We start from the raw sequence: 21,878 nt of genomic DNA on the forward strand, positions 1-21,878 counted from the left end.
ATTTAACAAAGTACTATTTCTTAAGTTAACTTAATAACAAATATCTGAATGAAAAGCATGAAATAGAAGGGTGATATCAACAAGTTGTTTATTGACTGTGTCTTGAGATCTACTGATTACAAATAAATAGCAAAGGTTGAAGTCAAAACATTTTTGCAAATCCCACTGAGAGTTTGTGGCATTTTACTCACAGCTGCACTGCTCATATTCGACTTTTCCCATAGAACAAATGTAATTATCTTAGCTCTGTGCCTCTACCCAGTCTGGAACATCAGGCAAGGTTGTTACTCTATGCCCTCCATTGCATTTAAATGTGTGAACTAAAAAAATTATCTAAGTTTTTTAACTGGTCAGTGGAAAAATAAAGTGGAAAAAAATAGATAGGCTTTTTACCCACAGTAACTTGCTTTGAGCTGAAACATATATATATCTTGGAGAACACATACACTCCGAAACAATATTAGGTCATGTTAACCTATTAAAAATTATTACTCAAATGTATCTATATGTTCCAGCAAGTGCCTTTAATCATTCCATCTATTTTATTCTATGTGGTAAAATCTCTTATCACCATCTTACATATATCTATCTTCCACCTCTAGGATATCCTTAACTAAATTAGAGCATCCACTTGATGCTGGCAGCCTCACTGCAGCAAACCTATGCCTATATTACCTGGAAATAAAACTTGTAACCACCTGGTGGTGGTGGGCTCCCCCTCTATGTCTAATGCAGCCACAACTGTGGAAGCCCAAATAGCCAGATCAAATGAAGGCCATAAACATGTTCAGAGGCATTAAGGTTTAAAGAATGTGACTCCACAATTCATTCCTGGAGAGTGGCTAACCAACTAATGTATTGGAAAGACACAAACTACCAACTGTTTCTACCTCAAGGGTACAATGTGCAGTTGTTACACAATGCTATACCCTCTTGTCTGGCCTAAGCATAAGATAAAGTATCTGAGAGAGGTTCTAAGCCAAGGGAAAGTACTCAAGTTCAACCGCTTTAAAAAATGTTCTGTGGGTATTTAACATCTTCATCGTGCTTTAAAAGTCCATTTGGGACAATCACTTGAGGAAATGATCTTTATTGCAGTTCTACTCACTATTAAACAAACCCTGGATAAACTATACCACAGATGGTCAAGAGATGTTCTCTCCACAAAGGGCCCAATGTAATTAACTCTACACAGTGATAGATGAGTGCCCTGAATATACTTTAGAGAACTTGTGTGGCAATCCCCAACATACATTGGTTCTGCTGAATCAGGTCCCAGCTGGGAGGTACAGGGAACTGCTGTCAGGGGCTCCATGGCGGGGGGGGGGCAAAATACATAAAAGTGTGTCAAGGCTACGGTTGTGCATGTGTGGACCATTGTTTTCATTGGGGCCCAATTCTTCTTGGTGAGGCTATGTTTCAGAAAGAGGTCTTCTGCTCCCACCCTTTTATCTTTCACTGCCCCAAATCTTGATTTTTTTTTTACACTTATTAATCTTTTCATTTGTGACATATAATCATTATCCACTTGTGGTACCACTTTATTAACACACATTAGGCAGGTTATATATAGACTTAAAAGGTTGAACTTGATGGTCGTGGGTAGCAACGGTCACATGCTGGTTTAGACATTTGGCTGCTCAGACCATCCAACAGAGCAGCAATGGGGCGCTGAGCAACAGCTGAGAACCACAAGCCAATGAAGCACCAATATGCACTGGCACACACGGAAATATGCCCAAGCATACACATGCATGGATACGCACAGATATACATGCATATAGACAGCCATCAGGACACAGGATCACATGATCAGCCATACATGACATCGGTGCTGAGATGCGCTTGTGCATGAGGGGAGGAATGCTGTTCAGACCTGCACTGTATAAGATTGTATTTTTTATCCCACCTGGTTTTCATTCATCATATCTGCATGGCCCGTTCCATATCATGAGACACAAAGTATTTCAATCTCAGCAAGACCAGGTGGCTGTTGGTCTTTTTTCAGGATCAGCTGCTATATTTGAGTGTGAAAGACACAAATGAGCATGTGTTGGGCCAAGCCCTGCCTCTGATTCTTCTGACCCATTCACTGGCCCATAGGAGAGATTCTTGGCTCTTGGACCAAAGACCATGTGTGAGAGTGTAGAGTATAGAATGAACACTGACCAGATGCCACTCATTCCTGCAGGAACATGAGCAGCCACTGTGGGCTCAGGCAGAAAGGATCCATGAGAGCACTTGTGCTAAAGGCTGGAGCTGAGCCCTTAATCACACTCATTGCTTCAACAGTACCACTAACCCCCATTTACTATTGCCTTTACACAAGCACACCCCTTACCCACATTCACTGCTTCCCTTGCACAAATGCATCCATAAACTGACACTCACCGCTTGTTTTGCACCATTGTTGTCTGTCCTGACCATTGTTAAAGAGCTGGGATATGGAGGAAAAAAGAACCACCAGAATCTACAATCCATCACCCCAGATGCGGTAATAAGGAAAATCAAATAAAAGAAACGAATGAGGATTCCCGGGATCCAAGCAGTGAGGCTGAAAATCGGAGAAAAGAACTTCTGTCCAAGGTAACATGCCCATTTCCCTTCTGATCACTATTCAGAGACTATCACAATGGCAGCAACATAGTCTAAATAGGATGTGAGCTGCCATTTTGTTCCCCATAGACAGTACAGTATGAGGTATAGCTTATTGTGTGCCCAGAACATTAATTTTTTTGTATTTATGTACATGAGTGGGAGGTGCTATGGTATGTCCCTTAGACAGTACAGTGTGAGGGTATAGCTTATTGTGTGCCCAGAACAACATTCTCTTATGCATGCAGGAGGGTAGTACCATATTGTTTCCCTTAGACAATACAGTGCGAGAGTATAGTTTATTGTGTGCCTAAACACAATTCTAAGCAGCTTTCCAATATACATTTATTAAAAACTGTCAGTGCTTTTATTTTTGTAAAAACAATTGCTATTGAAAACAGCATTTGCTTAACTCCTGGTTGGTACTTTTTAAACAATGTTGCAAAAGTCTTAGTTCCCCAGTAAAGACAGGTCTGTTAATCAGCTGCCATTGTATCAACAGTGTGAGCCACCAGGGTAGAGAATAAAAAGGAACAAACACTGTTTTCAATAGTAATACATATACAAATAACTTAAAACCCATAGAACATTTGTAATGAGTGTATATTGCAAATTTGCTCAGAATAATGTTTTCTTTTATTAGGCAAGAATTATTTTTTAGGTTGTCATTCCCTTAAACATCAGAAAACTTCAGAAAGATGGTACAGAAGAAAACCACCAGACACAGCATGCCCAACCCTTCATTTTTGTGGTCGGGAACCCTCTTTTTACTGGGTTGAGCCATCCCCTCCCCCAATAATTTGGAAAATAGGCTCTAGATCTGGCCATAGAAAGATTCTGGCAACAGGAAAATACAAAAGCAGAAGCAAAAAGGTCTTAATAAGGTCAATCCTTTCTCCACAGGGACACTTCTGTACTGCTCTATAGTCCAGTGGCTGGGCCACTACCCCTCCAGCCATCATTTGGCATTGCATATAATGAAGTTGGCATTGTTTACCTCTGGACCCCCACAAAAATCCCCACACTCCCTACAGACACTTCCAGTGCTGACACTGCTGTCAGTAGGGTTGCCACCTGGTGGCCTGGCTATTAATAGGGAAAAAATATAAATAAAAAAAGGTGGCAAAAAATATAAATAAAAAAGGTGGCAACCCTAGCTGCCAGAGACAGATTGGGACTCAGTAGTGAGGACAGAGTGTCCGCATAACTTTGGTACATATAGTGTACCTACCTATATATAGCACATAAGATCCTCTCCTGGGGTATTGCTTAAATGGAGTCAATAAACCATTACCTACTGGATTCACAGTTTACAGTAACTCAGGCAGGAAAGGCTCAGTCCCCCCATACATACACATAGGGACCCATTCTTGTAATATACTGCAAAGATACAGCCACCAGAAATCAGCACCATTTCATCTTCAAACACTTGTTATGCCCAGTCTGCAGAACCCACACTTCATCTATAAATAGTCTTCATGGAACCAGCAGGGTCCAAACTCCTAACTTATCTATAGTTAAACATTTGCTGTAACCTCACTCCCCCCATAAATTCCACCTGAGCTAATTATACCCCCAGCACTGATACAGAGCTTCAAGGACAAATGTAGGGCTTGTATGTGGGTGGGGGAGATTCCATTGTAATACTGTTACAGTGTATCATATATACACGTAACGTAACTGTTTAATTTATAGGCACAGATATACCCCCATCTTTCCCCCAACCACTGTCACAGTGTAACCCCCATATCATATATGCACATAATGTAACTGTATAATACAGTGATCCCCAACCAGTAGCTCGTGAGCAACATGTTGCTCTCCAACCCCTTGGATGTTGCTCCCAGTGGCCTCAAAGCAGGAGCTTATTTTTAAATTCCTGGCTTGAAGGCAAGTTTTGGTTGTATAAAACCAGGTGTACTGCCAAACACAGCCTCAATGTAGGTTGAAAATCCGCATAGGGGCTACTAAATGGCCAATCACAGCCCTTATTTGGCACCACAGGAACATTTTTCATGCTTGTGTTGCTCCCCAACTCCTTTTACTTCTGAATGTTGCTCACGGGTTTAAAAGGTTGGGGATCCCTGGTATAATATATAGGCACAGCTATACCCCCATCTTTCCTCCAACCACTGTCACAGTGTAACCCCCATATCATATATGCACATAATGTAACTGTATAATATATAGGCACAGCTATACCCCCATCTTTCCTCCAACCACTGTCACAGTGTAACCCCCATATCATATATGCACATAATGTAACTGTATAATATATAGGCACAGATATACCCCCATCTTTCCTCCAACCACTGTCACAGTGTAACCCCCATATCATATATGCACATAATGTAACTGTATAATATATAGGCACAGATATACCATCCATCTTTCCCCCAACCACTGTCACAGTGTAACCCCCATATCATATATGCACATAATGTAACTCTATAATATATAGATACAGATATACCCCCATCTTTCCTCCAACCACTGTCACAGTGTAACCCCCATATCATATATGCACATAATGTAACTCTATAATATATAGATACAGATATACCCCCATCTTTCCTCCAACCACTGTCACAGTGTAACCCCCATATCATATATGCACATAATGTAACTGTATAATATATAGGCACAGATATACCCCCATCTTTCCCCCAACCACTGTCACAATATAACCCCCATATCATATATGCACATAATGTAACTGTATAATATATAGGCACAGATATACCCCCATCTTTCCTCCAACCACTGTCACAGTGTAACCCCCATATCATATATGCACATAATGTAACTGTATAATATATAGGCACAGATATACCCCCATCTTTCCTCCAACCACTGTCACAGTGTAACCCCCATATCATATATGCACATAATGTAACTGTATAATATATAGATACAGATATACCCCCATCTTTCCTCCAACCACTGTCACAGTGTAACCCCCATATCATATATGCACATAATGTAACTGTATAATATATAGACACAGATATACCCCCATCTTTCCTCCAACCACTGTCACAGTGTAACCCCCATATCATATATGCACATAATGTAACTGTATAATATATAGGCACAGATATACCCCCATCTTTTCTCCAACCACTGTCACAGTGTAACCCCCATATCATATATGCACATAATGTTACTGTATAATATATAGACACAGATATACCCCCATCTTTCCTCCAACCACTGTCACAGTGTAACCCCCATATCATATATGCACATAATGTTACTGTATAATATATAGGCACAGATATACCCCCATCTTTCCTCCAACCACTGTCACAGTGTAACCCCCATATCATATATGCACATAATGTGCATATATAGGCCCATATTTCCCCCAGCGCCCAACCACTGTCCGGCATGGAGTAAGCGTCCCCAGTACTCCTTAGATTGCCGCTGGTCGACATGCTGCCCCTAAAATCTTGTCACCCTAGGTCCAGGCCTTTGTGGCCTTGCCACGAATCTGAGCCTGTCCTTCCCCCAGCCCCAACCTAAAGGGCAAAATGGGGTTGCCATACAATGCCATATTCTGGTTAAATACATTATTGCAGCAAAAATACTTTTTTCCCTCAGATAAAAATTGTGACAATGTCGGACCTGAGGAGGGAGTGGCAGGTTCGGTCGGAAGAGCATATGGAGAAGCAGAGACAACCCATTCAGTGAGGAGTTTGACCAAACTCATGCCATGGAGGTGCGACTCCGGAAGGGGGACCAAGGCTACGGGTGTCCAGAGGAAGGGACCAGGACAGAAGAGAGGGGTAGAAGAGCCATGCGGCACATAAACAAGGAAATGGAGGAGATGTGTCTGGTTATAAAGGAGATGGGGGTAAAGGGGAGGGATGGGAGGGTGCGGGTGACATTTGGGAGACTGTTCCAGAGGTACGAGCGCATCTCTGATAAAGTTGTAGAGATCCTGAATCAAAAAGAGTGAGCCAGGTCAGTCAGAGGGTACTATATACACCCGCAGGTTTGAAAAATAGTTACAAACACACAAAAAATATAAAGAGAAGCTTGAGATAATTAGAGCCTATAAGTCTGCGGCACCAAACCTCAAGCCACCAAGCAAACCAGTTCGGGTGTTATAGTGAAATAACTTCAAAAATAATAGACACTTAAAACGTAACCTTTAATAAATTTCGTTAAAAGCACAAAACCAAAAAATATACAGGGCCGTGCCCTCAGTGACACAACACCACTACAAAACGTGAAGACCCACTACCTCAAAGTAGTATAGGCAGTGCAGGACATTAGCCTTAAAAAACAACAATTAAAAGCTGCATCAGGTGGTATACGGTGGAGTGACAGAACGCCAGTCAGTAAGGCGAACTACAAATGTTTCTAGCAGCCTAGTAGCAGTAATTACACCCTCCCCTTAGTTTTTCCATTCCCAAGAAGACAATTTCTGCCTACCTACGTTGGGAACGGATGGGAGCTTCTCCCCCACCGTCCACCTATGCTGCCCGACGCGTTTCGCCGTGAAAACGGCTTCTTCAGGGGCATAGGTTTTAACGAAATTTATTAAAGGTTACGTTTTAAGTGTCTATTATTTTTGAAGTTATTTCACTATAACACCCGAACTGGTTTGCTTGGTGGCTTGAGGTTTGGTGCTGCAGACTTATAGGCTCTAATTATCTCAAGCTTCTCTTTATATTTTTTGTGTGTTTGTAGAGATCCTGCTAAGGGCCAGAAAGCACAAAAAGTTGGAATTTGAAGGGGAGATGCTGTGGCAAGGGGTACATGGTAATGTCACTATAACGTTGCTGGTTTAGGGGCAAAGATATGCTTGGGGGAGATATGCAATTTAGTAGTTGAAATGTCTAAGTGACTGGGGAAGAACTGAAGGTCACTCCACTGTATGCCTGGGGCTGTATATGGAATTGTACAACACTGAGGCCATCCCCACACCTTGTGTCTAAAACTCTTCTTCTTTTAAATCGTAAACTCTTTGGGGAAGGGCCCTCTTTATCTCTTGTATCAGTTACTGGCAACTTTGTATGTAAATTTGTATGCCAGGGCAATCCCTGCCCCCTTGACTCCTGAGGTTGCTTGCTGCTGCCACCCCCTCCTCACACTCCGCTTTTTGGTCCTGGAGGAGTTCCATGACGATAGCACAGAGAAGCGCAATTATGCTCTCTGTGCTTCTGGTTTGAAAACTGAAAATTTGGCTCTTAAAGTTACCAGGAGCGGCATTTTTGCCGCCCATGGTAGCCTCATTGGCACAGCTCCCATGTTTGTATGTTTAGTGTATACACCCATTAATTGTACAGTGCTACAGAATATGTTGGCACTTTATAAATATGTGTTAATGATGTGCTTGGGAACTTGTCAGAATTATAGATATGGCAGACAAAGAATATACAAAGATATTTCCTGTGCCCATCTGACTTCCTGTTTGTACAGCTGCTCTGTTGCCTGAGCATGAATAGTTATGGGTACAATATGAGATATTTGGAATGTTTTGGGGTCTCACTGGGGTAATTAAAGATTTATTTTCACACTGAATCTGTTAAAGTGTTGTATTTCAGTCTGCATTGCCCCCCCCCCAATAGGGTTTCCACCTTTCCTAGAAAACAATACCGGGCTTTCTATATATTTCGGGTTTTTTTCCCTATTAATAACAATGGGATCAACCATCATTTTTACTGGCCAAGCAGGTAAAATACTGACCAGGTGGCAACCCTACCCCCCCCCCCCCCCAAGCCCTTCCCTTCACAGTCCCCAAAATTCCCTTTAGGATATGAGCTGTTTGTGCCTCCCTCATGCCACTGACTTTGTCTCTGTTACAAAGCACAGTTTGTGTGTGTGTATATTTTTGCAAGTCTATATGTTTAGTATAGTAGGTCTTTGTAATTCTCATTGGCGTAAGGCTGAAGTGTCCACCCAAAATTAGGCCTCTCCTGTATTACATAAAGTTGGTGATAGCATCTTCTATGCCAGGAATCTGTGGCCCCATCTCTGTATTTGTGTTGCCCCATATTCAGTGTCGGACTAGGACACCAGGGGCCCACCAAAGAGCCTTAGACCAGGGGCCCACCCAAAAACCTTTAGACCAGGGTCCCAGTACTATTTTCTTCCTTTCCTTACTCAACTTCTATTCTCATATTCTCTTTTCTTTACATACTATAATCTATTATTCCATCTATTTAGCCTCTTTATTCTCATAGGGAATGGCGATGAAATAGGCCAAATATTTAGAAGCAGGAGGGCCCACTAATACCTGCGCCCACCGGGAGTTTTCCTGGTAACCTGGTGGGCCAGTCCGACACTGCCCTTATTGCATCGAGAAGGGCAATCTGTGAGTGGGATTTCATCTGCTGATACTGAAACTGGCAAAACTGCCCAACACAGTCTGAGAACTTATGGCCATCGTAACTGTGCCATAGGGGAACTACCCTACAGGCCAACAACTCAAGGGGTCTTCTCCACCTGCTGGCTAAACTGTTATAATGTAAATTATTTTTCAGAACCTTACAATCCTCACCCATTGAAAACCAGACACACATCTGTCAACATTAATCCTTATTTCACCTCTTTATAGGTAGTCTCCTATATTTCATGAAACTGGCCTCCCAAGTAATGTCACAAAAAGCTTGAGACACAGAGTCTACCTGTATAGGACCCTACATGAGACCTGATCTCTTGGACCATTTGAATAGGTTTCTCCAGCCTCTTCCATCCTTGCTGACCATCATACGTTCATCCCATAGCTACCTGCAGGCATCAAGAGAGATGGGATCTGGGGAGAGCAAAAAGGTTTTGATGGAAGGTTAGGTACCTGTCCTGGATCCAATGATCTTGGATTTAAAGAAAGGTAAGATCCTCTGCAAGGAGACAGGTGATACATTTCTGGTTCTTCTTTTTGTAGAAGAGCATAGAAGACGCGTGATCCGTATTGAATAACTGCAAGTGGCTTCACATGCAGGACCCCAATCCTAAATTTGTTCAAAGTCATTCAGTGCTTCATTACTTTCTACATGCATTCATGTACATGCTTTCTACATGCTTGCATGTCATATACTGAAGTCTATCTATCTGGTTCATATTTTGGGGTACATTGCAGTAATGTTCACCAAAGTTGCCACTGAAACACCCCAACAATCAAGACCTTATTTAAATAGATTGTCTCCAAAAAACATGCCCTTTCTGGTCCAGTATAGTCTCTGCTAAGCTCTTGAAAGGAAACTAGGGGATATAGGCCTTACTATATATCTACTTTTGGGTACTATGTATTTATATGCTGCATTAACGAACATAACAATTGTTGTCTTTGCGAGATGAGAAGTAACAATTATTTTGGATGTTAAGTGTTCAGAGTTGTTTATGTTTTAATATATGGCATCGGCATCCATTCCTATATTATTGGCATGGTACTTATGTGCATTCATTGTTTCAGCAGTTTGTTCTAACTCTTGAGTACTCTCCATTCATTACAGTTGGAGTCCTGATTGAACAATGAGACTTTTGGATCTGTGGTTCTGATGTATCCTGTCTTTGTACAGCCCTATGTACAGCACTGTGCACACTTAATAGCGCTATTATAAGTTATGCCTATGGTACCTACCTCTTTGTGATGGGTAGAACTAGTATTACCAGTGAGTAGGTGGATCTATAAATGACAGGCTACAGTTTCTAGATGACATTAAACATGCCTTATACTTGTCTCGGTGGCTGTTCCCAGGCAGACTCTGACTTCAGATCATTTAATGTAAAGGAGAACATGAACTTTGACTAAGAGGGAGGAGTGTCCTTATATCTTGTGATTCCAAGGGAAGGAATTTTATGGCTTTATTTCTGCCAACTATTTGGGCAGTAGTCAGAACCCAGGTTGTAAGAGTAAGATTAGCAGTGCTTAAACTCTGCTTTCCATAGAGAGAGTTTTTGAGAAGTCAATGAAGATGTAAAGAAGAAGACTGAAACTGGAGAAATTGGAGCACCCTCTCAGCAACAACAGAACCACAATACAATTACATATAGACTGAAGTGATTTTGTTCAAGGACTGTAAAAAGCAGGGCAGCTAACTGGATTACAGAAATAATGGCTCTGGTCCTTCACATTTTGGCTTGCATTTTTGGTGCTGGTGCTTGGGTGGCTATCAATGGCCTTTGGGTGGAACTTCCTGTAATAGTGAATGATCTTCCAGAAGGATGGTACTTACCCTCATACTTGACCATCATCATCCAACTGGCCAACATTGGGCCTCTTATTGTCACACTCATGCACAAGTTCAAGCCAGGCTGGCTGAATGAAGTTGCTATTATATATACCATCATTGTTTTGGGTATTGTTGCCTCTTTCCTTTTGGCGTTTTTCTGGAGAGAGACAACATGGGTTGGAGGAGAACTTCACAGCACTGGGTTCCTGGCACTGACCTTCTTTTTGTCCATAGTGGATTGTACCTCTTCAGTGACTTTTCTTCCCTTCATGATGAAGCTGGAGGCACAATACTTGACCTCCTATTTTGTCGGTGAAGGCCTAAGTGGGTTCATTCCAGGCTTGCTCTCTCTAATTCAGGGTGTTGGGATAGTGAAGTGTGTTAATGTAACTGAATCTGACAATGGCACCCAAATCATAACCAGCAGCTCCTACAAGACAGATCAGCTGGAAACCCAATACCTACCTGCTAACTACTCAGTCCAAGTCTTCCTTTTCCTTCTATGCATTATGATGGCCTATTGTTTGATAGCCTTTTACTTGCTAACAAGGTTCAGCTCCAAGCAGCATCTCCTTCAGAGCTCCATAACGCTCTACAATTCTTCCTCCACCATCAACAGCATTAGGAATCCTACAGAAATGGAACTATGCGAAGCAAAACAAGAGGACACTAGTGCCCCAACCAGGGATAATCTTCCTAGAGCAGAATTTAATACTCAAGAGATTTCTTGTGGCCAGTATGCTCTGATATATTGCCTCATTGCATGGGTCAATGCCCTCACCAATGGGGTCCTTCCTTCTGTACAAACTTACTCTTGCATGCCCTATGGCAACCTAGCCTACCATCTGTCAGCAGCCCTTGGATCCATGGCAAACCCTGTGGCCTGTCTCATCGCCATGTTCTTACCATGCCAGTGAGTTTTATTGGATTAGTATATAGAAGGGAGTGTTGTAATGAGCCTGTTTGGGAAATGCATTAAGTATTATTTGTATTGTTGGGTTGAGTCACATTACCCATGCTCAGACTGTAGAGCAGACACCCTTGTGCTGGTACTTAGCACCCTTCCCAATGCAGATACCTGAGTCCCTGATCCTATTCTCTCTCTCTCTCTTTTACCAGGTCTCTTCTTGCTTTGGTGCTAATGTCAACTATTGGAACTGGATTTGGGATTTACAATATGGTGTCAGCTGTACAGAGCCCATGTCCCATGCTGCAGGGATCCAACTGGGGCATAGCCCTAATCGTATGTAAATTTACTGTCTCTAAGCCACAATTGAAATTATGCAAGGTGTAAACATCATGATACAGTACTATGGCAGCTCCCATACATAGGAAAACATAAGATGGTTCAGATGAAGTACAGTGACCTTATATATTTCTTTGAGGAAAGCCCCCTATCAGCCTGTGTTATTACAGTGAATATCGGGATGAGAGGAGTGTGCACCTCTCAGGGGTGTGAGACTTCAGCCTAGGGACAAGGTGCAGGTGAGGACTGGTGGAAAGGTTATTCCAATAGAGACAGGCTAAAGTCCCTTTCTGCAGATAAATACTCTAACTACACAGATAACTGCCCTCATGGATCAGTTTAGAGACAGTTTGAAAAAGAGGCTCAGCAAGACCTTATAATGACGATTGCCCTAGTTATGCTCCATCACCCACAGCATTATGCTGTCAGCTAGGGTCAGTCTGCCAGTTACCAACAGCCCTTTCACCATAGGAGAGAAAGACCTTGATGCCAGTCAGCAGGTACTGGATGTGCAACTTCAGCAATAACTGAATGTTCAGTGGCTAGACACTTGCAGATATTAGCTTTTATAATTATAACTGGGAGGGGTTGGTACCTGCCATTTCTATAAGAATCAGCCAATGGATCATTTGCACATTTAGCATTCACTTGTTTCTGCCTTCTGATTGATCTGTTCTTTCCACCTCTCACCCCCAGGTGATCTCATGGGTGCTGTTTATTGGAATGCTCAGTTATGTTAAAGTCATGATTGGAATCATCCTGCGCAGCCAGAGTCACAGCGCCCTCCTATGGTGCGGAGCAGTGGTACAGCTTGGATCAATGATTGGTGCCCTCGTCATGTTTCCATTGGTCAACATTTATGGCTTCTTTCAATCAGCTGATCTCTGTAACTCCCAGTGTACAGGCTAAACTTTCCCAATGGCTGTGGCCTTATAATCTCTATTGTAGCTCTTAGAGCCCAGACTCTCATATCTATTTGCTTGTCCTTCCCAAGGAGTTTCACAGCCTCCTAGCCCCATACAGCGACATGTCTTAAAGCCCCCCTGAGTTTTGACAGATTTCCCTGCCCCTGTGTCTCAGCTGGACAATGCTCCGTTCCTCATTAATGTGCCAATGAACAGACATAACTGTCCTTAGACTGGTGCAATGATCTTCCAGGCCTCCAGGGAAAGGGGGCGAGTGGTGGTCCCACTGTCAAGGGCAGCTGTGAGGTGTCTATATGCTAGAATGATGGAGGAACAAAGGGGGATCTGCGCCTTGTAGCCAATTAGAATCAAAAGCATCAGCTGCATCCTCAACTTCTCTATTACTCTCAAGGCCCATAACACGGGATGCATAATTACACATGTCTCACACGACTGCCCCCAGGCACAAAGCTTCACAGAAGGGGCTGGAATTCAGGGGCAGATATATGCCTTTACATATTTTATATACTGTATACTATGTGATCCAACCCTCTAGCAGTTATAGAACTACCAGCATCCCATGAAAAGCCAATGGCCCACCTCACATCTGTCCAGCAGGGTTCAGCATCTTTGAACTCTTCCAGAACCCCTGTTAATCGGATGGGGCCCACATTCCAGCTCAAGTTTTGTTGGTTAAATTATCATATATCATAGTAATGTTTAATTCAAACGTGTCTTTAGATTTTATTGTGCACAGATGTTGCTACCAGGTGCCAGAACCAATAAAATAATTCTGTTTATCTCACAATCTATTTTATTTTATAACATATCAGCAAAACATTTAGCAGATTGTGTCCCTGTTACTGCTTGGCTATACAGCTCTGCCACTTAAATCGATCTCTCTCATATATATATATATATATATATATATATATATATATATATATATATATATATATATACATACACCCAGTGTTTAGGGGAAAGATGGATGGTATATCTGTGCCTATATATTATACAGTTACATTATGTGCATATATGATATGGGGGTTACACTGTGACAGTGGTTGGAGGAAAGATGGGGGTATATCTGTGCCTATATATTATACAGTTACATTATGTGCATATATAATATGGGGGTTACACTATGACAGTGGTTGGGGGAAAGATGGGGGTATATCTGAGTCTATATATTATACAGTTACATTATGTGCATATATGATATGGGGGTTACATTGTGACAGTGGTTGGGGGAAAGATGGGGGTATATCTGTGCCTATATATTATACTATTATACAGTTACATGCGTTTGCATATATTGTTTAGGGGTTTACTCTGGGCTGTAATAAAGACGTTGGAAATATTTGCCAGATACTATCCTGTAGTTATATTTTGTGCTGTAATTCACATTTCAGCCAATGGGGACCAGCAGGTGCATGGAATTAAATGGGAGCAGCAGACAGAAAAGGGAAGAGGTATCCTGGCACATTAAATACCCCCTCCTGCTAGTGAATGGAGCGCCTGGTTCATCAGGCTGCACTGCCATATGGTTTAATCCACAGACCATTGACAGAGCACAGGTAACGAGCAGAGAGAGTCAGATAATAATTTTGCTGTGGGGGTATATACCCCATTCTCAAGGGAGACCCCCCCCCTGCTCCTTCCCATTATTCTGCCCTCAAATAATGAACTAAAGGACAATAAAATGCTCATTTTGTCTCTCTGTGCAGAGCACGAGGTCCATTGAAATGCAAAGCAGCAGCAGGAGAATTGCTCCATCCTTCCTGACTGACAGTGGGATGGTGAATTGCAGCTGGTGAGGGAGGGCCCACCACCTGGGCCTCACAGTCCCCATGTACCCCTAGTTCTGCCTGGAGGGCTGGACAGGAGATTCTACTTCCATCTGCTCCCAGGCTGCTGCCCCTCACCCAAAATATAGAAACCTGCAGGAACAAGGCAAATGTTTGGGAATCTCTGCTCATTCCCTGCAGGGGCCCAGGCACCTGGGCTCAAGGAGGAAAAAATGGACTTGGTTTATCAGGGTTCTCAGTGGTGGGACCCAAACGATCTGCACAGAGCTCAGTTATACCTCTGGCCCTCTCAGCTGTTGTTTAAATTACTAATTTCCCCCATCTGATAAAGAATGGGAAGTCATTTATTGTCCCAGGAAGTGATTTATTGTCATTTATTGGGCACAACCCTTGCACTGAGCTCCCAAGATCTTCATAAGTCTGTCTATGGATGGGGGGGGGGGGCAGCCAGGCGGCCCCATAGCTTGTAGGAGTTTTTCCCAGGAAAGTGGGAAATTGACTGTTCTTCCCTTTTGATTTGCCAGTTCTTTTTTTTATAACGGACCCTTTAAAACGTGGGAGACTGTTGCTTTTCCAGTTGATAGCAACCCCACCCACTCAGATCCCTCTGCCCCTTCCTCAACCACATCAATCTGTCTCCTAAACCACAATCCCTTGTAGGCAAGATGCAAAGCTGCACAATGTGGTTGGTTGTCAGGTTTGGCCATGTCACTCCCAGGCATCCTGAGCAGAAATTGCCCAACCAGGAGTCTGTGCAGTGGCATCCATCCAGATTTGTTGTGTGTCCAGAACATTTCTTCTCTGGATATTTCCATTTAGCAGTGAGGTGGGTTGCCCACTCAGAGATGATCTGCCTCAGATGAGGCTTCTGAAATAGAAACAACAGAGAGTACATTTCTCTATGGACACTAGGGTGCTGTTCTACAGTTGTGGCCAGTGCTGACGCAAAGTACCATAAAACGGTATTTATTTTTTGCCCACAATCTGGTTGGGAAAGTCAGACTGGGGTATGTGCAGGAAAAGAGCACAGAATGACAAAGCGTATATTGAACAATAGGGAATCCCCCTATCCCCATTTCCTAGCACCTCGGGGGCTCAAACAGGCGAGGAGATGGGTCTGGCAGCAGTGATCTACGATGAACAGCCACCAAAACCATCAAAGAGGCAAGAAAACCCTCTGGCCCCTGCTCAGCTCGGCCCTTATCAGGTTCAACAGACCCAGAGTCACAGCCACCAAATCATTTTGCCATTCACAAGCGTATAAAAGACACTTGGCTTGTAAAGTGCTCAGATTAATTGCCCAATAAGCAGAATTGGGATACAAGCGGCACAGACGACTCAGTCCTTGGGGCAGGGGGAGGGGCACATAATGAAGTGGGCAAAAGTTAATTTGATCCTTGACTTGTTTGTTGAAGGGCCAGACAATGATCTGCTTCTCATGGGATAATTGAGAGGATTCCACTCCCTCCTCTCTGCTTTTTGCACCACTACGTGCACTGGGATGTGTTGGGGGCCTTAAAGGCTGCCACATTGCTGTCTTATGTACAGAATGTAGTACCAAGCTACTTACATAGTAAGTTAGGTTGAAAAAAGACACATGCTCATCAAGTTCAACCTTTACTGCTAGTTGATCCAGAGGAAGGAAAAAAAAACCCTTTTGAAGCCTCTCTAATTTGCCTCAGATGTTGAAAAAATTTCTTCCTAACTCCAAGATGTCAATCGGACTAGTACCTGGATCAACTGGTACTAAGAGCTATCTTGCATAACCCTTTATTCCCTCACTTGCTAAAAAGTCATCCAATCCCTTCGTTAAGGAGCACCAAACCCCTTATTCATAAAAAACCCTACCCCCTACCCTACATAGTCCTCCCCCTGCTGCCCCCTAGCCTAGGTGATAAACTCTGCTAATTGCCCCTAAGTATTTACTTACCTCTCTTTTGCAGATTCAGCACAGCGGAGCTCATGGGTGCCATCTTCCAGAGCTTCGGTAATCTTCAGGTCTTCTTCCTTCCCTACGGCTATTTCCGTGACTTTCGGCACATGCACAGTTGTTCTGAACCGGAATATTGCTACAACTGCACATGCGCCGATACATCGCTTACTTTCTCAAGAATACCGAAGCGATGACGATGGCCCCTGTGAGCTCCGCCACGCTGAATCTACAAAGAGCAGTAAGTACACCTAGGCTGGGAGGGGAGCAGAGGGGGGCACTATGCAGGCTAGGGGGGTAGGGGTTTTTAAGAACAAGGGGTTTGGTGCTCCTTAAAGAAGGGGTTGTATGGCTTTTTAGCAAGTGAGTGTTTTATTCTCTTTTAAAGCTATCTAATATATCAGCCAGTAAGACTGATTAAGGGAGAGAATTTTACAACTTCACAGCCCTCAGTGTAAAAAAAAAACGCTTCCGAATATTTTGCTGGAACCTCTTTTCTTCTAATTGGAATGGGTGACCTTGTGTCAGCTGGAAGGACCTACTGATAAATAAAACTTTAGAGAGATTATTATATGATCCACTTATATATTTATACATAGTTGTTATATCACCTCTTAAGCGCCTCTTCTCCAGCATAAACAACCACAACTTGACCAGTCTTTCTTCATAACTGAGACTTTCCATACCTCTTACCACCTTAGTTGCCTTTCTGTGGACGCTCTCTAATCTCCCATTTGAGCACTGGAGACCAAAACTGTACAGAATATTCTAGATGGGGCTTTATCAGCAGGGCTGATCCTATCAAATGTGGGGCCCAATTGGGACCATGTTGGCGGGGCCCCTAGACAAAGTGTTGCTGGCTACTGACACACCAAGTATTTAGGAAAATAAGGGCATACAGGCACAAAATAGAAAGGAATGGGGCAGACAAGGTAAGAGAGTGAGAGGGATGAAATAGGGGCACATAATAGGGGCACACAGGGTGAGAGGGAGGAAATAGGAGAGTGGACTGGGCCAATTAGTTTGGGGCAGGCTGGGCCGATTCAGCTTGGGAGCAGGCTTGGTTGGATTGGGGGCAGGCAGGGCCTATCAAGGTTGGAGGAAAGCTGGGCCTATGAGAGTTGGGGACAGGCTAGAGCTATGGAGTTGGGGGATAGGCTGGCTTATCAGAGTTGGGGGTGGGCTGGACCTATGGATTTTTTGGGGATGGGCTGGACAAAGTTGGGGGCAGGCCAGGCAGCATCATGTGCTGAGGGAAATATTATCTGTGCTGCCCTGTGGTGTGGGGCCCCCAGAGGTGCGGGGCCCTATTGGGCCCAATTGGTCCAATAGGCCTAAGGCCGGCCCTGTTTATCAGTACTCTATAAAGTGGAAGAATAAACTCCTCCTCCCTTGAATCAATGCCCCTTTTAATACAGCTCAAACCCGTTTGCCCCTGAAGCTGCTGACTGACATTGCTTAATACAGCCAAGTTTGTTATCTACAAGGGCTCCAAGGTCCTTTCCATTATGCCTAGTACAGTGTACAAGTGACTTGCAAATTCTTACATTCCAGGTGCATGATTTGTGGCCTTTAGCTGTTGTTTGTTTTACTACTCCTCCCAGCACCCCCTGGCAGCCTTTAGTTAGGTAGGAGTTGCACTTCTGCAACAAGTAAAGCACTGCATTCCAGCTAGATGCACTTTTTGGATAAAATTTGTACACAAATCAGGTAATTAGGGTTGAGGAGACTGCCTCATACAGATTTAAATAAACAAAAGGATTCCTGGGAATGAATTCCAAAACAAGCTCCAAGAAAATGCCATTTACATGGGTTTATCCTATAGGCTAAAGCTCACCCACTGGGTTTTTAAAGCAGAAGCCAGGATAATAGCTGATCAGATTCCCAACTACATTTTTTACACAAATCAACCAATTGTTCAGTGTTTCATGTACAAATTGTAGCCAAATAGTGCTTCTAGTCACCCAGCCTTTAGAACAAGGAACTACTTACAGGTGTAGGTAATTATCACGCAAATCCCACCTGTCCTGCTGGGTTCCCAAAAATAAAAATCAAGAGGCTTCAGATGGGGCTTTCATTCTCCTGGGTCAGGTAGCAGTTAGGCATCTTTCATTTTGATAAAATGGTCTGTCTCCATCTTGCCCTCCTTTTTTGGTTTTGGATGTAGATTTGGGATGTGGGATTGGAATGCACATGTTGCATATGAATTTTGGATGTGAGTTCAGGATTTAGGCTTGGTATGTGGATTTGTGATGTGGGTTTTAATGTGGGTTTGGGATGTATGTTTAGGATGTTTGTGGGATACAAAAACAATGGGGTAGAAGGCTGTACATCTGTTTTCCAGTTATCCAGGGAATTGTGTGACCTTGGATTAAACAGAATACCATAAATGTCCCCTGTTCCATAGAGCAGAATGGGTGGAACAAAAAGCAAGAATGTATCTGTGGGACACAGCAGTGATTCGCTCAAGTACAAAGTGATATTTATCCCCCCACCCCACAGCTCATGCTTGGGGGGAACACACAGCCCTTTGTCTTCAGCTTTATGAATTACAAGGATGCTGCTGCCTGGGAAATGACAAAGGGGCGAGGAGAAAGGCAGGGAACTAGGGGCTACTGAGAGTGGGCACATAAGGGGTCAGTGGTTTCCTTGCTACCAGGGGGGGTGGCTTAGGACTCATTATAGGATTTCCAGCTGCTTCAGTACAAGAAATAAATCCTTAGTCCCCCAGCAGTGGCAGTCGGTGCTTTATCTGCTCCCAGACTTGGCTGCAGGGCCAACACGTTGCATTAGAGATAACAGGAGCTCAATTAAATGTGTCTGCATCCCAGGCCCCCTGGGGAAAATGGCAGTGTAACACAAGAGGAACGGACCTGGCACTAGGGCAATTCCTCTGCTCTCTTAAACCTACCCCCCTGGCACTGGGGTAATTCCTCTACTCACTCAAACGAATGGGAATGTTGAGAATCAGGAGGGAACAAGGGGGTATTTGGGGAATCAGAAGGGAACAAGTAGGGATTGGAGCGGGAATAAAGGGAATCATAAGGAAAAAGTGTGGATTTGAGTTGGTATATGCTGAAACAGAAGGGAACATGTGCGGATTCTAATTGGGATATGGAGAAACAGGAGGGATCGGTTGGGGATATGGGGAATTAGGGAATAAGTGAGGATATGGGGAATCAGGAGGGAGCAAATGGGAAAATGAGGAATCAGGAGGGAATGAGTGGCGAATGAGTGGAGAATCTCATAGGTGGCCATAAACGTGCTGGCTTGCATCCAGGAGCAAAACTAGGGATAGACACGGAGGCAATTGCTTAGAGCACAATAGGGTAGTGCAGAAATTGCGGGGGGTTTGTGAACTACTTACTAGCAGATGACGTGAACAGTGAGGCAGAAGGTATGCATCAGATATACATGAACTTTTGGGCATTACAACTTGGCCTGGAACTGGTTGCATAGAAAGAGCTTTGCAAGTCTGTGTTTCTGCAAATCTTGTGTGCCATCTATGTGGCAGATAGGTCAGTTTCTTTTGCTTTATTAGGGGCTGGCAGTCAGTCAAATTCTGAGGCTTTTTGACCTTTTCGAATTGGGTTTCCTGCACTTTCCAGCATACGCACCTTGTGTTTTATTTTTTCCTGACCTTATTTTACAGCAGTGATTCCCAACCAGTGGCTTGTGAGCAACATGTTGCTCACCAACACCTTGGATGTTGTTCAAAGTGACCTCAAAGCAGGTGCTTATTTTTGGCCTGAAGGCAAGTTTTAGTTGCAAAAAAAACCATGTATACTGCCAAACTCTTGTAGCTGCCAGTCCACATAGGGCCTGACAATAGCACTTATTTTGCACCACCCAGGAACATTTTTATGCTTGTGTTGCTCGCTAGCTCTTTTTACATCTGGATGTGGCTCCTGGGTAAAAAAAGGTTGGGGACCCCTGTTATACCGAGACAGGGAATGTTTGACCCAAGCACGCTCAATGCTATCAAAAGTTGAGACAATTTTTTTGTTATATATACCAACTAATAAGTTGGGGTCCTGCTTGAAGGTATCTAGCTAGATTTAGCAGACTCGTTAAGCTTTGGATGCACAATGGTTAAAAAGCGGCACGTTATAAGTTCCTTTTGCTGCATTTTGCTGTGTGGCAGTGTGTCAAAGAGGGGGATCTGACCAGACCACTTAGTCTGTAGCTTTATTAGTGATTCCAGGGCCTGAAAGGAACATGAGACCCAGTGTGTGGCTATATATATGTGTCCCAGATGTTACTGCTTTTGTGAATCGCAGACCAACCAGCAGGCCCGGACTGGCAATCTGTGGGTTCTGGCAAATGCCAGAGGGGCTGCTATAAGGTCCCATAGAAAGTCAGTATTTAGTGGGCTGGTGGGAGCTGTTTGGGCCTCTTTGTGGGCTGATTGGGCCTACGCTGAAAAAATAGGATGGCACACACAAGTAGCAAATGTGCTAAAACCTTAGTGATTTATTTCGATCTCCAACACAAAGTTTCGGAGGTGCAACCTCCTTTATCAAGTGTACCTCTGTGTACCTGAAATGCCAGGGCCTATTTTAATTCTCAGTCCGGACCTGCCAACCAGTCATAGTCAGGAGGAGTTCTTATCCAATGATTAACTGTTTTGTAATGAGCCACTAAAGAATGACAATTAATGGGCAAAACTACAAGGTTTACTCTTCAGGATTTGGTTCAGGATTCAGCCACATTCCAGTCCCATAACGTGTGTGCACTCAGTGCCAAATAAGACACGGTTCTGGTACATCTTTTTCCAAAGTAGAGAATTTTTGGGGCTTTTTCTTCTTGGCTGCCAAGCCCTAAACCCAATCATATTGACCCAAGTGAAGCTCAGAGCTTGAGGCCTCCCCTTGTCCTTCTTTCAAAGATTAATTAGCCTGTGGGGGTGAGAACCTAAATGGGAAGTGCTGGGAATTATTTCCATACAGCTGGACTCCCACAGCTCAGTATTAGGAGGCCACCAACTCAATCCTTGTATTAGGAAGAGGCACTTCCTTGAGTGAAAGACTTAGAGGGGATGATTGCAGTTATTATCCTACATTATCTCACCCCCAAGGCTCTGGGAAGCCACTGCCCTCCTTCCCCGTTTTCTTTCCCCTGGATTTTCCTTCAGAGCTCTGCACCTAATTACCTCACGTGGTACACATCAGCCTGGGGAGAGTCTTCACAACTAGGGCATGAGTAATG

The 21,878-nt window shown here is 43.5% G+C and overlaps 2 protein-coding genes across 2 annotated transcripts in view; one reads left to right on the forward strand and one right to left on the reverse strand.

The window, feature by feature from the left end:
* Positions 1–21,878, reverse strand: part of LOC108701997 (traf2 and NCK-interacting protein kinase) — a 1,005,599-nt gene that overhangs the window by 701,680 nt on the left and 282,041 nt on the right. The gene's annotated exons all lie outside the window — the stretch shown is intronic.
* On the forward strand, positions 10,373–12,947 carry LOC108701995 (riboflavin transporter 2). Its single transcript, XM_018237002.2, has 3 exons — positions 10,373–11,691; positions 11,898–12,021; positions 12,721–12,947. Exons 1-3 carry the CDS (start codon positions 10,661–10,663, stop codon positions 12,931–12,933), a joined length of 1,368 nt encoding a protein of 455 aa, XP_018092491.1. The 5' UTR covers positions 10,373–10,660; the 3' UTR covers positions 12,934–12,947.

The sequence above is a fragment of the Xenopus laevis genome, chromosome 9_10L (assembly GCF_017654675.1).
Source record: "Xenopus laevis strain J_2021 chromosome 9_10L, Xenopus_laevis_v10.1, whole genome shotgun sequence".
Classification (NCBI taxonomy): Eukaryota; Metazoa; Chordata; class Amphibia; order Anura; family Pipidae; genus Xenopus; species Xenopus laevis.

What these genes read in the sequence shown, in the direction of transcription:
- LOC108701995 (XM_018237002.2), top strand. Translation starts at nt 10,661, where the DNA reads ATGGCTCTGGTCCTTCACATTTTGGCTTGCATTTTTGGTGCTGGTGCT. An exon ending in GCCATGTTCTTACCATGCCA is followed by an intron (nt 11,692 to 11,897) that starts GTGAGTTTTATT and finishes CTCTTTTACCAG; the next exon opens with GTCTCTTCTTGCTTTGGTGC. An exon ending in ACTGGGGCATAGCCCTAATC is followed by an intron (nt 12,022 to 12,720) that starts GTATGTAAATTT and finishes TCTCACCCCCAG; the next exon opens with GTGATCTCATGGGTGCTGTT.